This window comes from Tauraco erythrolophus, chromosome 16 (genome assembly GCF_009769465.1).
Source record: "Tauraco erythrolophus isolate bTauEry1 chromosome 16, bTauEry1.pri, whole genome shotgun sequence".
Lineage (NCBI taxonomy): Eukaryota > Metazoa > Chordata > Aves > Musophagiformes > Musophagidae > Tauraco > Tauraco erythrolophus.
Window position 1 is genome coordinate 2,411,770 of NC_141480.1, and position 18,172 is coordinate 2,429,941.

The 18,172-nt window shown below is 39.9% G+C and overlaps 1 protein-coding gene across 4 annotated transcripts in view; it reads left to right on the plus strand.

The window, feature by feature from the left end:
- RAPGEF6 (Rap guanine nucleotide exchange factor 6) overlaps window positions 1-18,172 on the plus strand; it is a 129,068-nt gene that overhangs the window by 87,929 nt on the left and 22,967 nt on the right. For 2 of the 4 annotated variants that reach the window (XM_086621716.1, XM_086621718.1), the window contains exons 8-20: window positions 482-665; window positions 1,497-1,633; window positions 2,584-2,742; window positions 3,613-3,765; window positions 4,282-4,446; window positions 5,743-5,850; window positions 6,214-6,417; window positions 7,150-7,258; window positions 9,242-9,485; window positions 9,799-9,956; window positions 13,365-13,605; window positions 15,081-15,464; window positions 17,427-17,638. In XM_086621716.1, coding sequence (XP_086477842.1) covers window positions 482-665; window positions 1,497-1,633; window positions 2,584-2,742; window positions 3,613-3,765; window positions 4,282-4,446; window positions 5,743-5,850; window positions 6,214-6,417; window positions 7,150-7,258; window positions 9,242-9,485; window positions 9,799-9,956; window positions 13,365-13,605; window positions 15,081-15,464; window positions 17,427-17,638 — 2,458 coding nt within the window. Of the gene's footprint in view, window positions 1-481; window positions 666-1,496; window positions 1,634-2,583; window positions 2,743-3,612; window positions 3,766-4,281; window positions 4,447-5,742; window positions 5,851-6,213; window positions 6,418-7,149; window positions 7,259-9,241; window positions 9,486-9,798; window positions 9,957-11,005; window positions 11,021-13,364; window positions 13,610-15,080; window positions 15,465-17,426; window positions 17,639-18,172 lie in introns of those variants that run through there. The other 2 variants (XM_086621717.1, XM_086621719.1) reach the window with 2 other exon arrangements.

The window sequence follows — 18,172 nt, forward strand, 5'->3', positions numbered from 1 at the left end:
TGTATCTGCTGAGTGTGATGTCTCTATTGCCATCTATTGATGACAGTAGAAATGTGTCTGCAGGCATTGGGTAACCAATGGTGTTACTGAATTGTATTATTATTTCATTAATAATGCAGATTGTTGAATTGTGAAAAAACCATTTTGTTTACATGAGTGTGCAAGAAAGAGTAAATGCTGTTAAATGAGAATCAGCCAAGAGAGGAAATGTCCTAGGATGTTAATTTTGTTTTCAGAACTTGTTATCATAATTCCTGTAGCACGATGTTGCTTTATGCCAATGATACGTGTTTGTACTATCCTGTAACTGTAGATTTCACTGTAAGATGCTTTTTTCAGTGTTGAGAAAGGACACCATTACTATTTCTGGTTTGAATGGTTGGTCACAGAATTTCTTTTGTTGTATTAGCTGATTAAGATAAGACCATAAATCATAAAGCTGAAGACCTTGAACTCTGTCTGATGGATGTTTTCTTTACAGCCTACAGAAAGTGAGATGGGAGATGTTGATTTAACAGGTCTTCCAGAAGCACCTGTAGACTCCGAAGATGAAGAAGAGGAGGAGGATGAAGACATTGACAGAACTTCAGATCCACTTCTAGGGCGAGATGTTGTGCGAGAGTGCCTTGAGAAAGAGCCTGCAGATAAAACTGATGATGATATTGGTGAGGAGAGAAAAAAAATCTTTATGGAAAACTTTATCATATAACATCTGTGAGAGAAGCGTATCTGAAAACTGTTGAATGAGTTAATGTTAAGTGTATATCCTCATAGTTATGAGTGATGCCTTCTGGAGATGACTTTGCTCTAGTGATACTGTTAATTGAATGATTTCTCCTCTTACTATCTGAGAGACTATTTTTTCTGAGAAAGTGTTTTAAAAAACAGTCTTTCAGATGCTTCAGATGTTAAGTATTGCAGTCATTGTATGTGTTGATAATAAGGGAGAGACAGGTAGCAAGGTAATTTTGAATGCCTGAAACTGTTGAATTAGTTATTAAATGTCAAAGAGAATATAGTATTAACTGCAGTAAAGATTTACGTGATTGTAAACGGGAAAACATTTAAGATGAAAATAATTTACTGCAGTGTTTAACTAGAAATTGGCATTAGTTTAATAGTAAAATTTGCGTTGTGCTGTACCTCAGATTACTTCTCTAAGTGTTGGAAAATCATTTCGTGCTCCTCTCAAGCTTATAATTACTGTACTGTAAGGGTATTTTTAATTTTTCTCAGTGTTTGAAGCTGAAGTGCTTTTGCAGTGCTGCCGTGAGAGTCCATCAGAACACCACCTGGCTGTAGTGCCGAGTTCCGGCTGGTGATGACAAAATGCATACTGGGCCCATTTAGCCACAGGCACTAATGGAGATTATAACACCACTGAGCAATTTTTCCATGAGTTTAACTGAGATTTAATATACCTATGGAGGGTAAGGTATCTAAGGAACCCCTGGGGGGCTTGCAGTCTTCATACCAGTGTTTCCTTTGTCTAACAGAGCAATTATTGGAATTTATGCATCAGCTCCCTGCCTTCGCAAACATGACTATGTCTGTGAGGAGAGAACTCTGCTCAGTGATGATATTCGAAGTGGTAGAGCAAGCAGGAGCCATCATACTTGAAGACGGCCAAGAAGTGAGTTACTGCTTACAGGATGATTTGGGTGCTCTAGGCGGTAGGTCAGCAGGGGCATCTGGGGGTGAAGGGCTGGGAAATCTGTATCCCATCTCCAAGCCTCTCCTCACCTGAAAGTTAGGGAATTCTTCTCTCACTGTGACCCGATTCCAAAATCCCCAAACCTTAGCCCGTCCTTTTGGGAGGTTCTGCCTGTGTGTTCCTGTCTTGTTCAAGACTTAAACGTGGCCAAGTAGAGACATAAACCAGCATTCAGTATGTTGTTACGAGCTAAGTGCTAACATCTGGAGGGGTTTATTTCCAAGGTTATTTGTGGCATAGAAGAATGCATCGTTTCCATTGGTAAAATAACTCTTATAATGTAGCTTCTTTAAAGACTGCTGTGGAGGGGTATCCTTGCCCAACAATGCAGGTGTTATAACACAGATGTCTAAATTAGGAGCATTATCCATACGTATTCCGTGGGAGGAGACATGTTCAAAGTGATCAGTGGTCAGGCTCCCAACATAGCTGCTTGGAATCACTATCTCAAAACCTCTCTTTGTCCTTGGATCGAGACATCTGGAATGGCCAGAGCAAGTCATCCCTCTTACCTCGTGTAGTGACCAAGTGTGGGTACCCAGGGGAAGAGTGTTCGCTCTCAATAAATGGTATAAATATATTGTAGCAATTAGCCCACTGATTAAAAAAGCAATCTATCCATCAGTGTTCCTCCCTGCTGAATTAGTTCTGAAATGAATGAAGAGTGCTGAAAAGCATTCCTGTTTCAGTCATCTTTGTTGCTGACACAGTGCACCCTTTTAGTGAATTAAATGTTGCAAACCTGTGGTGACAACAAATTGGAGACTGCACAAAATAAGCCTTTCTGAGATAAGAACATTGGAACAGCTGATAAAAGTTGTTGAATTAACTTCACTTTTTAAATTTGGGGTTTTTTTTCCTTCCTCTAGCTCGATTCTTGGTATGTTATTTTAAATGGCACAGTGGAAATCAGCTATCCTGATGGGAAGAGTGAGAGTCTCTGTATGGGAAATAGTTTTGGGATTACTCCCTCTCTGGACAAACAGTACATGAATGGAGTGGTCAGAACCAAAGTCGATGATTGTCAGGTAAGATTAGTTCTATAAAACTATCTCGTATTTTTAAACATCTACTAGAAGAAAACAGACTGCTTTCATCTTAAGGTGTGATCTTTATTCCAGGAGCAGAAAAAAGGAGGTTGGTATTTTATGGGTCAAGAGTTCTGCTGATGTTGAGTTAGTCGTATGCTCTTTAGTAGCTGAGATTTATTTCACACTGCTGTGAGGTGAGAAACAGGAACTTCTGCTTCGTGCTGGAACGTAAGCTTAGTCCACCCCAGTCATGCTGTGTGTGTGGCTGACGTGCAGTAAGAACAGATAAATAGAAAACATCCATTTCCACTTCTTACAGGCTTTGTCCTCTATATCTTTATCTTTATTTGAACAACCTTTTGGAGATGGAACAAGGTGGCCAGTTTTATCTGTCTTCTAACTTTCTCTCTCGTGTAGTTGGGCAGAACAGAGTGGGGTTGGTATCAAATTCTGTGCTGTCGTGATTGTGTCGAAGCAGCCCAGGGACGGGGATACAGTCATGTTTTGGATATTTATGGGGCCTACAAGAAAGCTGGACAGGGACTTTTTCCAAGGGCGTGTAGTGATAGGACACGGGGAAATGGCTTTAAACTGAAAGAGGGGAGATTTAGATTAGATCTAAGGAAGAAATTTTTCACTCTGAGGGTGGTGAGGCACTGGAACAGGTTTCCCAGAGAAGCTGTGGCTGCCCCATCCCTGGCAGTGTTCAAGGCCAGGTTGGATGAGGCTTTGAGCAACCTGGTGTAGTGGAGGGTGTCCCTGCCCATGGCAGGGGGGTTGGAACTGGATGATCTTTGAGGTCCCTTCCAACCCAAACCGTTCTACGATTCTATAATTTATTAACGATCCCGTGTTGTTTGGGGGCAGTTTGTGTGTATAGCCCAGCAAGACTACTGGAGGATTCTGAACCACGTGGAAAAAAACACTCATAAAGTGGAGGAAGAAGGAGAAATTGTAATGGTAAAGGAGCACAGGGAGCTGGATCGCAGCGGAACCAGAAAAGGACACATAGTTATCAAGGTGAATTTCTTTCTGTGCTTTCCATTAATCTATTAAATGTTTTTCAGTAAATAAATACAATTTTGGTTTCGTTCTAGAACACACACTCAGTTTTATCTGTCTCAGCTTAGAAAAATTGATTGGAAGGAATTTATATTATTTTACAAATTTACATCCATCTCCCTTTTAATACAGTTAGACCTGTAGCAGCTATATTGAGTTTTGTATTGGGAGCACCTTTTGTGCATCTTTATATATTGACCTGTGTTTTGTAATCTGGAAGAGGAAATTAAACCGTTTATTAAAAATAAAATTAGGGAAGTTACTAATTGTTTTAGCCAGGTATTACCTATGCAAAACATTTGGGCTGAGAGAAGCATGAAGATTTCATTTAAGCACGATAGTGTGTTTTCTCCCGAGTTTTCCATAACTGAAATTTGGAAAGGGACCATACTGTTAACATGGTTATGTGAAGATACTCTCTAGGGAGAGGTAGTGATGAGAAATATCAGTTATTTTTTGTGTTTAATTTTTAAGGCAACACCCGAGCGACTCATCATGCACTTAATAGAAGAACATTCTATTGTGGATCCAACCTACATCGAAGATTTCCTTTTAACCTACAGAACGTTTCTAACAAGCCCCCTGGAAGTTGGAAATAAACTCTTGGAATGGTTCACAGTGGACAGCCTCAGGGATAAGGTGGGTTTGAGTCTGAGATTAGTATTTGTGGTGAAAATATCTCTGAATTGATTCCTTTTTCTATTGCTGATAGCTATTTTAAAGCAAAATATTTTTCACTAGTATCAAGAAGGGATTCTCCAGCGTGGTGTATGTGTATAGTGTACTCTCCTAGATTAGGTGTGACACTGCTGCTCTTCTGCAGAACGCTCAATACTGTTTTCTCTTTAATTGAAAGGTGTAAATCCCTGCATTTCCAGTGAAAAAGTTTTTCAGAGACTGGCAAGTTGTGTTCAGAATCTCTTGGACATACCATCTTTCTTTTCACAACAGTCTTGTGCTTGTCTTCCATAATTTTCCACTGTAGAGCTTTTCAGTGTGTTGAGCAAACTTTGTTTCAGCAGCTTATTACAAACTCTGCACTTAAAATAAACTCTGCTCAAGACAGGTGCAGTTGATAAAAATGCTTCCATAAATAGAACGAGGTTCAACTCTATGTACGTACACATGAAAAATGTTCGTTGTCTGGAACTTGTATCCATGTCCAATTTGTTGAAAATTATGGCAGTAAAATTCTTAGCCAGCTTTGAGCTGAAGGAAACGCAGCAGACTATCGAAAGGCTGAATTTTTTTTTGCATAGGAAATTGTTTGGGGTCTTTTGCTGTGGTTACTGCTTCTCTTCTGACCTTTTTCCATGCTGTTCATTTTGGCAACTACTGTTTTTTAAGAAAAGTAAAGTAAAATAAAGCTGTCTCGGCAAATAAAAGAGGAAATTGTTTATTTTTAGAAGGGAAATTGCTATAGATTAACCTTTTTTTATAATATGGATGGATTAAAGAGTTGTCAGACTGGCTTTGTCATGAATGGTAGTAACTGTTGCACATACAAAAACAACCTGAAGATTAAACTAAAAGTTCTGAAAAGAAAGCTTTTTATTATCACAGCGTACTTCCTAGAGCTTTCTTTAAGGATATCATTAGGGTGCTTTAAAACAGTAAATTTTATAAACAGCATAAAGAAGAGTCAACTGAAGATGGATTTGTGTACCAGTACGTACTGGGTGATGTAGCCAATTAGGTACAAAAATATTTGGCTTTTCATTTTTCATTTGTTTCCACAAATAAAGGAAAAGAGAAGATGATTCCAAGTGTAAATGTCTTCTGCTTCTGTTTGTTAACAGCTGCAGTAATCTGTCGTGTTATTTTGCCATGTCCCTTGTATTCCTCTTTGCTCACAGATTAAAGCCTGTAGGAGAAGAATCATGTTTACATATATGTACATTATATATACCTTTTTTTTTTTTTTTTTTTTTACAGGTTACCAGAGTGGTCTTACTGTGGGTGAATAATCATTTTAATGACTTTGAAGGAGATCCTGCTATGACTCGATTTCTGGAAGAATTTGAAAAGAACTTGGAAGATACGGTAGGAGCAAAAAAGAATGACGGTCATATTTTCCACTCTTACACTTTTTCATTTTCCAGTGTGTTACCAGTGACTAACACATTGTAGTCTGTAAGTCTAACAGTTAATAGATGGCTATTAACATGGACCTCTTTGTTCTTAAATATGTGTTTAGATATAAAGCCCATGTGAAATAGTGGATACAGCACTCATTGATGTGTTTTTGCATTACTGCAAAAGAGGACAAGGTTTATTTAGTAAGATTTGGATACATGGCATCATAAGTCCTTTTTCTGGCACTTGGGTGTTTTGTTTTTTTTCACAACTGTTTTTCTGTTTCTAGTAAAAGAAATACTACACTCTGTTTTGTCTTCTGCGTTACAGAAAATGAAAGGGCATCTCAGACTGCTGAATATTGCCTGTGCTGCCAAAGCAAAATGGAGACAAATTACCCTGCAAAAACCTTCTAGAGATTCACCACTGTTTTTCACCCTCCTTGGAGGAAGCGACAAGGGTTTTGGTATTTTTGTAGAGACTGTGGAAATGGGCAGTAAAGCAGCAGAAGCTGGACTCAAGCGTGGTGATCAGGTAAAAAGAAAAAAAGTTCATTAAAAATAGTCATCTCTTGTTTTATTAAAAGAAAATCTGGTTCAACCAACTGGAGTGTTTCCAACAAAAGGAATGGGCTGTTTACTACAAGCAAACAACTGGCTAGTATTCTATCGTCAATGCCACAGTTCAGCTTCAGTTTACAGGTGTTAAATTAAAAAGTTCTATTAAAAAGTTTTCAAAATATGTAAATATTTCAAAAACAGAGTGGGAAAAGAAACCAAATTCTGGTTATTTTAAGAAAGTTTCTGAGTGGAGATGTGGCGAAGTTGAAGCCATCAGATTGTTTTGTTGGATTGATTCCCACCTAGTGTAAATCATCCCAGTTTACTGAGGCTGGTGGAGCAATGACAGTTCACACCAGGTGAAGATCTGGCCTTGGATTGTACTGTCAGTTCTACGGTTCATCATCCATCACTTTTGATTCAGGAGCAGTTACTAATTGCAAGAATGTCGTGTTATCATAGAAGGTAAATGTGGTTGAAGTATTTGGCAGGTAGAAACGAGTGGTCTTGGCTTGTTTACAAGATATAACTTCACTGACATGATCAAAATTGTTACTTTACAAAGAATGTTTTCATGCTACAACTGCTATAAAGATGGTAACTTCTGGAAAGTTCCTGCTGTGCCTGTGTGATCACCTTTCTATTTGTAACTCTGTCGTAAACAGTTGTTCTCCTAATAGTTCACATTTTTTATTTTTTCTTAAAGATAATGGAAGTAAATGGACAGAATTTTGAGAACATTACCTTTGTAAAAGCTCTGGAAATCTTAAGGAACAACACTCATCTCTCCATTACTGTAAAAACAAACATTTTTGGTGAGTAGGCTTTATATATGATATATTTTTATGTACGTGGAGAAAACCTCCAGTCTTTCTGGCTTTAGAAGTGCAATAAGATTCCACCTATTTTTTTTTTTTTCCTAGCTTGCTCCAGGAGTGAAAAGTTGTGCACAAGTCCCCACGTTGTGCCTCCGTTTGCTCGGTTAAGTCCTTGTGTGCCAAGGGCTGCCCGTTGCGTGGCACACAGCCAGCGTAGGCAGCTCTTTGCTCCCTGAGAAATCCTCAGATGGCTGTTTAAGCAGCTTTAGTGTCCCTCCATGTGCCGTGGCTGAAGCAGAGCCAAGGGATCTGGGCCAAAAGGTTTCTGCCAAAAAACGTCAAAAATGTAAAACTGAGCTTTGGTAAAACTTTTTCTAATGGCTGTAAGAACGACAGGATAAATCTCCTTTGTATCTAAAATTGAAAAGGAGATATAAAAAGCAGTATGACATATAAATGTTGACTTTTAATTGTCAACGTGAGTATAAACACATAAATACCTCTTTAAAATCTCAGTCAAACCATCTGTTCTTTTTCCATAATCCTGTTCAGGCAGCAGAATAACCATAGCTACAGAAAGAACGAGACTGTGCACAAGATAGTTCCTTCCTCTGTAGTTGTGTCTGAGACCTTCTGATGGTTTCCTCTTCTTATTTTCTTCCTCCAGTGAGCTGCCCTTGTTCACTGTTGATTTTCTTTTCAATTCTTATTTTATGTTTATCATTATGCAGGTAAAAAGTTTCAAGATCCTAGCAGTTAGCTAGGATCGTTAACATAATTCCAAAAAAGCATAAAACGACCACGGTAACCGGTGATCCAGGCTGGTGTGAAATGACATAAATTAAAGCATAACTGTAACTGAGACAGTGATAGATTGTTCTTTTGTATTATAAATGTAAGCAACGTACATTTATGAGTGGATTCTAATCTCTTCTCTTCCTGCTAGCTGATATAATTTCAAGGTGATTTCTCTGATAAAATTTAATCAATTCATGTCTTGAAGCTTTTTTCAGCAGTTCTGTCTGTTTAATTGAGTGCTAAGTGCCTGGTGCTGACATTAAGCAGTTCCTGTTCTTATATTTGTATCTATACTGTGAAGGCTTGTAGCCTTGAATTTTATTACATAACAGAGATATGCATTTTGACTGGAATTTTCTGTACAGAAAGTCCTGGTTGCCTTTCTCATAGGGGCAGTCTGAGTAATTTGCTCTGCATTCTTCCAGTATTGCCATGTTTTAGACAGAAAATACTGAATTTCTGACTTGAAAGGTTTAAAAAGATTTAAAAAGATTTTTAAAAAAAGGATATGTGTTGATAAACTAATTTGAACAATTTGTTTTCACCTTTTATGTGTGGGAAGACACACAAAGAACACAAACACTGTCTTTTCCGTGCAGTTACTTTGGGAATGTCAGTGTTGGTATTAGACTGACTTAGTTTGATAAATGCAGTAGGCAATTTGCTGCAGCTTCTGTTCAGGAGTGTTACTAAAAGCAAACAAAGACAGTTTTGGAAAATATCAGTCTGTCTTGCAGTTATTCTTGAGGAAGCATCTGCACTCCATGACCTAAAAGATGCAGACGAAAAGGTTGCTAAATATATAGAGATGATTGCTGTGACCTCAATGTTTCCTTGTTATCTATCCACTAACAGTAGACTAGCTCTATTAAATTTGCTGGAATATGTGCTAATTTCAAAAGTAATCAGGAGAACTCTGCTGTGCAGAATGTTTCATCGTTTTTATTGAACTTTTAGGAGTTACTCTTTCTGCCAGGGTAATCGAAAGCAAAACTTAGATGGGAAAAGACCCACACCCTTAGAATCAAAATTAAAATGCAATGTGTTGCCTGGTTTGTAACTCTTTGGTTCACTTTTTCTGCAGGGATGTGGGAAGCAAAAGGTTTGAGGGGAAAGAAGAATTCGCTGTGAAGTTTTGAGTGTGCAAAAGGTAAATCACAATGATTGTATCTTCTCTTACAGTGTTTAAGGAGCTGCTCTGCAGGATAGGACAAGAGAAGAATGGAATCCCACATATTCCAAAAATTGCAGAAAAGAAAAACAACCGTTATTCCATCCCAGACATGCCTGGAGATGTGGAACAGATGTTTCCTCGTGAAAAAGGAAACAAGAAAATGAAAGCAAACACTGTATCTGGCGGGAGAAACAGAATCAGGAAAATTTTAGACAAGACCCGATTCAGCATCTTGCCTCCAAAACTGTTCAGGTTTGTCAGACTCTTCTGGTCAAAAACTAATAGTTCCTTATTAAGTTGTGCTGCTTTAGTTGCTTAATATCATCTGTCGCTACGTCCATGTTGCTTATGTTTTTCAAAAAATGCAGCAAATCTGACCTATAAACGCAGAACAAACCAAAATATCTTTTCTCTCCCAGTGAACGCTTTCAAATATGCTTTTCCTCTGTCCTTGTCTACAACATGCAATTAAAACATCTGAGTGCCATGATTTTTCTTAGTTCCATTCATCCCAAGATGAATTAAGGAGGGGGGTGCAGGAAACTGATGCAGAATTGTGTTGCAGTGACGGCAGCGTGAGCCAGTCGCAGGACGACAGCATCGTGGGCACGCGGCAGTGCAGACACAGCCTGGCCATCATGCCCATTCCAGGAACGCTCTCCTCCAGTAGCCCTGACCTGTTGCAGCCCACAACCAGCATTCTGGATTTCTCTAATCCTTCAGGTAAACCAGCAGCGTTACCTTGATTTACAGGATGATTACAAGGCGGCTGGTTCAGGGGGAAAATTACATCTTTTACCAGCAGCAAACATACCAAGTGCAGTTACTTGTTTGTCTTGTGGCTCAAACAGGTCCAAACTGGACATTTGCTGAAAATCCAAACTGCCTGAACCTCTCTTGCCTGCATTTTTTTGTAATGTGACACTTAGCTTATTTTTACAAAGAAATGTATTTTTCCACCTCGGAGAGTCTTTGATTTACTGGAGCTTACCAGGGCTCTGGTGGAAGCAGATTGTCCTTGTCTGCACCTTTCTCTTTTGTCATCCCTTCCCAATACCAGTGCTCCTGGTGATTTGACTTGTCCACCCACCACCTTTCAATATATATTTCAAGCAGAATTGTGGATAGAATAGGACCGTCGTGGTACCAACATAGTGATTAATGTGTAATTTTTTTACAGACATTGCATGTATTCAACTGTATGTCTGAAAAACTGAGAAATATTCTGAGATTTCTAGTCTGTGCTTTCATTGCTGTTACTTGTAGGAATACAGTTTATGGGGTGGCTGCAGGAGGCATTTGTTGTTATATGCAGCTGCCTGTAAACATGTCAAGTCAGAATCATGTTTCCCTACTTCAAGTGTAAGTTCTGTGCATAATTATATATTTGTAAAGTGCCTTCTGGCTATGACTTATGTTTATGTAAACTTGCAGGTTTCCCCTTTAAAAGGGATGTGCTCAGATAGATCCTATCAAGTGCATAAAGACCGAGAGCAAATAAGTTCCCTTTTTGCTGCAAATCCAGGTTCTTGCTGGCTGCATGAGAGCTACACACATGTTCTCTAAGTACCTTCATTTCATACAAGTAACTAGTGAATAACTAGTCCTTCTGACCTTTAAGTTGACTATAACAAATATGCCATCGTTTTTGAATGGCAGAGAAAACCAAAATATTTCTGCCAGTGTACTACATACTCTTGTTTAAGTTTTGTAAACATCTAAATCTTGATTTGGTGTTGACACAATTTTTTTTCTTTTCTTCCTGCCCGCAGCTGTTGGGTTTTACTGTAAGTATCCTGATGTAGAGCATCCTGAAGACCTTAATATTGCATGGCTTGCCTGTTAAATGTAACACTCCTGTACGTTGCATTGACATAGTTATTACTGTGAGGGCATTAGATGGTCATGTGGCCAGTAACCTTCCTTTTAATAAAGCAAACCCAGAGGTTCTCTTTATGGGCACAGTGCTGGACTGAGGCTGAGAGGACTTGCATTTTATTCCCATTTCTGCCCTGGACCTGCTGAGTGACCTCGGCAGGTTGCTTCACTTCTCTGTGACCTTCCCTTAAAGGAATGAGGTTACTTGCATCTCTTTTATAGAAACTGGAAGTTTTAGATAACATAGTTTGAGATTTAGTTTGTTCCTCTGTTGGATAACTAAAATTTTGTGCATGCAAACTTGAAACGTGTTCTGTGTTGTAGCCACAAGCTGAATCATGCATAGGAAAAGAATTTTTATTAATATTTACCTCCTTGAAAGCAAAGACCATGAAGATAGACATGTGCTTGTCGTATGAGTTTCCATCACCTGTCACTTACAGGTTACACTGTGTTGGTTGCATGGTGGATGCTCCCCCCTTCCCCAGTTGCATTTCAGTTTTGATTTTATACCCTGAGTATGTTTCGATTTTTATTTATGTTAATACAAAGATACGGATGTTTGGCTTTTCTTTTTTTATTATGATTTTTATGAGTCCTTTTCCCAAATTATTCAGTGTGACATTCTTACCACTTTTCACTCTGAAACGAGTACATAATATTTATTGTTCCCTTTTATTGCCCCCATTCATGTGTGCATGAAGCTTTTCAGATTCAACTGCTCCCCAACTATTGACATGACTATTCTGATAACGTGCTAGTCATAATAACGAAACTGTTAGTAGGGTTGGTTTTCAGGCAGAATTTTTTCAAACACCTTGTTTCTTCCCGTTTTCCAATGTATTTACAGCTGCTATTGAGGCTTCGTTTTTTCCAATGGGAGAAAACTTTTGGTGCAGAGTGTTAAATTACCTGCTTACTTCTTGCCCTGAAATTCCTGCTACTTGCCTTCACAACACCATTAAGTCCTGGTGCAAGAAAAAGTAATCCCAAAGTCACTGCCCCATAAAAGAGATCTGAATTTCTTCCTTATGCAGCATATAGAATCATAGAATGGTTTGGGTTGGAAGGGACCTCAAAGATCATCTAGTTCCAACCCCCCTGCCATGGGCAGGGAAATCCTCCACTACACCAGGTTGCCCAAAGCCTCATCCAACCTGGCCTTGAACACCTCCAGGGATGGGGCATCCACAGCTTCTCTGGGCATATAATGATAGGACAAGGGGCAATGGCTTTAAACTGAAAGCGGGTAGACTTAGATTAAAGGAAGAAATTTTTTACATTCCGGTGGTGAGGCACTGGAGCAGGTTGCCCAGAGAAGTTGTGGCTGCCCCATCCCTGGAGGTGTTCAAGGCCAGGTTGGATGAGGCTTTGACGTGGATTTTGAATAGCTGCAGGCTCTGAAGATGTGGCTGAGGGCTCAGTGAGAGCCTCCCACCTTCCCAGGTCTGCAGAAAACTTAACAAAGTTTTTTCAGAGTTTAGGGAGGGAAAAAACTGCTCTTCCTTGACTTTTAAATTAGAGTGCGCTCTGACTCTTATTTTTTTTTTCCCCCAGTCAGTTTTATTTTGAAAATCAAGCCTTCTGCAATAACCAATGGAGTGAATTATTTACAATCACCAAGCTGTAGACCAAACGTGTTTCTTTAGATGCTTATTTCCTGCTGTAGGCTGCCTCCGATAAAGCTGTTCTCTAACGCATTTATAATACATAAAACGTGCTATAAATAAGTACACTAGCCAGAGAATTAACTGCTGGCAGCAGCTTAGTTCCTTCAGGGTGAGAGAGCGAGTGTAAATGTTTGCAGCTAGTTATGGGAGCAGCCACATCTCCTTTCCTCTCCACATCCTCCGTGCTCGGTGGCGTCCCGTCCCCGGGAACAATGCCCTGCATGCGTGTTCATTCTGGCCCTCGCAAAGACAAAAGAGCTGAAGAAGAAATGATGCTGCCAAAGTTTTGGAGACACGCTGAGAAGGACAGTGTACAGCTGAGTAACATATCTAGGTGTCTTGTACTTTGGTTGTGAAATTAATTCAGTTGTGCAGGTGCAGAGAGGGGGTGAGTTGTCTTTTTTTCCCCCCTCTGAAAGTTGGGGGGAAACAACTAAGGAATGTTCATCTCGAGTCCAGCATGGCTTTTTTTCTTGCTAGCTGTTTATCTGTTTTCTGGCTGTCGAATGATACAGTAAACGGCCTCGTGTCTTTCCAAGGGAAAAGCAGCTTCATCCCTAAAGCTGGTGGTGTGTTGTTTCAGATATCCCGGATCAAGTAATCCGAGTTTTCAAGGCAGATCAGCAGAGCTGTTACATTATCATCAGCAAAGACACTACAGCAAAAGAGGTGGTGAGTCACGCCGTCCACGAGTTCAACCTGACGGGAGCCTCGGAGACCTACTCCCTGTGCGAGGTGTCCGTCAGCCCCGAGGGAGTCATCAAGCAGCGGAGGCTCCCGGATCAGTTCTCCAAATTAGCCGACAGGATTCAGCTCAACGGACGGTAAACGGGCCCTTGGTGTGGTTTTGGTTTGGGTCTATTTGCCTTTTAGGATCCAAACATCCAAAAGAAAAATTGTGGAGGGATGTTTTAATTAAAACAGACAGGTGACTGTTGCAAGGACAAGCAAGTGGACGTCAGTAACTCGTGCTTCCCTCTCCTCTTTCCTTCCTTGTTTCACCTTCCTCTTCTGCACCCAAAAAAACCCTCCCCAAATCTACAGCAAACTTGCTTGATGACAACTAAATTTAGCAGATCAGGATAACATATATAGTGGCTTACACTTAAAAAAAAAAAAGTTATATTTGTTCTGACACTTTCCACATGTACTCGAGGATTAAAGTGTACAATTAATTTCTTTCTCGGTTACGTCATGTTGCAATGAACTGATGCTAACCTGAGATAAATTCTTCCATTTTTATATAAACTGTTGTGAATGTTTCTGAAATGTTAAGTGCTTCAGTTTTATCTGATGACCTGATCCATACCAGAAGAAAGTTACATTAAGTAAAAAATTCTTTAGTCGTCTTTGCTAGGCAACAGGGGGAATTTACGAGGAATAAACTTTTGTGTATCTGAAAGTGCTCTGCTTGGGACCATGGAAATTAATTTTCCAGATACATTTTCATTTCCTGAATACTGTGTGCTTCACATAAATATTATTAATATGCCACACTAAATTTATCTAAGAAACCACACTAAGTTTGTGTAAGAAATGGAGAAACACATTAACAAGAGATTTCTCAGGACTAATGTCTATTTAAAATATTTCGCTGCTGAATTTGCAAATGAAAACATAACTGACCTTTTTCTGAAGGTGAAAGCTACAGCATATTATGGAGTACAGTATAGAAAATATTAGCAAAGAGGTAGGTGAAAACGGCTTTGAAACCTTTTGTTGCTTCAGGAATGATGGTGGTTTATACTAGCTGAAGTACAAGGTGATGCTGTCCCTTCCTGCCTCTGTCTTTGCCTCTTGCACTGGGTTGTCAACAGTAATGCAGGAATACTGTCACATGAACACCCCTGCGGTGTCGGCAATGTCCACGTCAAGTGGTATATTCAGTGTCTTCGTGTTCACAAACCTTCTGAAGAACATCTTCCAGTACCTCAAGGGGGCCTACAGGAAAGATGGGGAGAGGCTGTTCAGGAGGGCCAGTTGTGATAGGACAAGGGGTAATGGTTTTAAAATAGAGGGAGGTCGATTCAGGTTGGATATTAGGAAAAAATTTTTTACCATGAGAGTTGTAGAACACTGGAACAGGTTGCCCAGAGAGGTGGTGGATGCTCCATCCCTGGAGACGTTCAAGGCCAGGTTGGACGAGGCCCTGAGCAACCTGATCTAGTTGGAGATATCCCTGTTCCTTGCAGGGGGGTTGGACTAGATGACCTTTGAAGGTCCCTTCCAGCCCTAACCATTCTATGATTGTATGATTCTATGATCTCTAACGTTTTATTGTAACTCGCTTGTTCTTCAGGTATTATCTAAAAAACAATATGGAGACGGAGACCTTATGCTCCGATGAGGATGCTCAGGAGCTACTGAGAGAGAGCCAGATTTCCCTCCTGCAGCTGAGCACCATCGAGGTCGCCACTCAGCTCTCCATGAGAGACTTCGAGTTATTCCGCAATATCGAGCCTACGGAATACATCGATGACCTTTATAAGCTGGACTCCAAAACAGGAAATGCTCACCTGAAGCAGTTCGAGGATGTGATAAATCAAGAGACGTTCTGGGTTGCCATGGAAATTTTAGCAGAGCCCAACCAACTCAAGAGGATGAAGATCATTAAGCATTTCATTAAAATCGCCCTCCACTGTCGGGAATGCAAGAACTTCAATTCCATGTTCGCGGTTATAAGGTAAAACACTTCCCGTTTGCCAGATCTGGTTTGTGCTGTCAGAGGCACTTTGTCAACCCGAAGGGAAAGAACAGGAATAGGTGTATCCTGAGGAGACAGCCCGTGGTGCCGGGTGGTTTTGGGGGATTACCAAGCTTTTCAACAGCGGTTGACGCGATGGTCTCTCCGTTAGCCGTTACCCGGCAGGGAACGAGGAGACTGGGACAAAAACGCTGTTTGATTGATGGGCTCCAGAAACCTGCCTGAACGTTGCTGTCGTTTTCTGTGATTCTGGCACCCAATTTCCCTGGTTTTTTCAGTCATTGTTACTTTTTCAGTGTGCACTGACTCATATCTGCGATGATGAGATTACTTTATTTCTTCCTTTCGTTGTACGGACTTCCTCAAATCAGTCTTGTTTAATTTTCCTTTTCATTCTTTCCTGTCACCTGCTTGCTTCTCTATTTTTTTTTTTTCCCCTCTTCATTTGCACGTTTAGACTTTCTCTTCTGATTTATACTAGATGCTACTTTAACAGCACGAGTTCAGCATTTCCCCTATTTGCAATTATGTTATACCCAGGTTTTACCTTAAGAAAAAAAAAAGGTGCTGTGATTCATCAGACAAAGAGTCTGGATTGATGCTGTATCCCAGCACTATCTTCAAAAATACGTTTTTAAATATTTTCTTCCATGTCTAATCAGTCTATTGGATGGTATTGGCTTCTGTTTAGTCATACATTAAAGAACTCCTGAATTTCCTTAACGGATACTGGGCAACCATTGGGACTGAGGCTGCTCATTACATGGTGAATACATGTGGCTACTGAATTTAATTCATATATTCTGCTCCCTACTTCCTCGTGGTTTATTGTAGATGAAGAAATGACTCTTCTGATTTCTCAGTTAAGTCTAATCAGATCGTAACTGAAGGGGTTTTTGGTCAAAAAAAAAAAAAAGCAAATAAATCAGCTTTTGTTTTACCCTTGTTTCCAGAGGAATATATTTTTATTAGCGTATGCCACAGGGGTTCACTTTCTGGCCTTGCCTTGCATTGCATCTCAATATGATGCCATATGTTCCGTGAAATAGGAGGATATCATCCTAATGTAGCGTGTAAAAGAGGAGCTCTGTGGTGGCATATGTTTGATTTTTCATGTGAGAGAAGGCTTTGTGATTTGACAATCGCATGGAGAGAAATCTATATAAAAAATAAATACAAAATAAGCTTCTGATGCTTTCAAAATGAGAAAAAAGACTTTTTAGAATAGCAGGTTTGGTAATTGCATGATTTTGGATTTACTGATGGATGCTGGAGAATATCACTTTCCAGTTCTGCAGCTACAAGGACTTTGCATTCATTGCAAAATTTCTTGAGCAAAGTTGATGACGAATTATTATAGGCAGGATGGATATACTTCATTTTTTAGAATTTTTCCTGTTGCATCCAGCTAGTTCTGGATATGCTTTTACTTAATGAGAATGAGGACACACTAACAAGTTTTAGCATATCTGCTGCTTCTGGTTCCCAGTCTGTTGGTGCTCACTGACAAGTTCTCCAAACGTCCTCCTCGTGAGCCTCACCACTGTTGCTTGGGATAAGTAAGCTGTGTGCTCTTCTCCCTTGCTACTGTTCCATGGATTCACCTTGTTAATATTTCACCCTTTTGGTCCTTATGGTGATGCACATTTTTGCAGGGGAGAAGTGGTTCTTAAATTAAATTAATTGGGCACCAGTGCTGTGTTACAGAGTGGTGAAACCAGCTCCTTGTGAAAAGGAAGCAGTCGTGCTTTCACAGTTCTGCTCGCTCACTGGAGCGAACAGCGGAGCTTTATGAACTTGCAGCCTGGTGTTCACCCAGCTTTACAGTTAACCTTGCAAAAGCTATTTTTAATCCCTAAAACAACAAAAACCAACCCTTGGCTTCTTTGGGAAAGGTGATGATTCCGCTAACAGCTCATGTGAAATGTGTCTGCCTTGCAGTGGCTTAAATCTCGCCCCGGTAGCGCGTCTCAGAGGCACCTGGGAAAAGTTACCCAGCAAGTATGAAAAGCACCTCAGAGACCTTCAAGATCTTTTTGATCCGTCTCGAAACATGGCAAAATACCGCAACATCCTGAGCAGCCAGAGCATGCAGCCTCCCATTATTCCACTTTTTCCCGTTGTCAAGAAGGATATCACGTTTCTGCATGAAGGTAATGTCAAACATAGAAAAACAATCAAGTAAACATTGAACATGCTTTAACCCTTTCTTCAGTGCTCCAGGATTCAACAAAGGTTGAAAAGAAGCTGCCACTAGTACGATATTTTTGATGCGTCCTTTGTAGGAGTAAAATAAAATGCAACTTGGAAGAGGCTGGTCATAGACAAAAATTAAAAATGAAATGGGTATTTTTAGTATTTTCAAAGCCATGCTTAAATCTTCATCAGCTGTCCAAAGGTTTAGGGTGGAAGAGTAGGTGAGTGTGCTAACTGGTAGTTACACTACTTCAAACATACTTCTCTTACACAAGCTTGTTGCTGCAGCGTTTCTACGTTTTCCTTCCATGTTGTGGCTTTCAGACAGCTACGATGATACAACACCTCCTACTCTTGCTTTCAGCATTTTCAAGGGTTTTTGTTCAAAAAAAATCCTTTTTTTTTTTTTTTTTCCTTTTCCACAAAGCTCTATTTACAACTGGTTAAGGTTAAGCATTTCCAAATATGCCCAGTCCTTGGTTGTGAGGTTT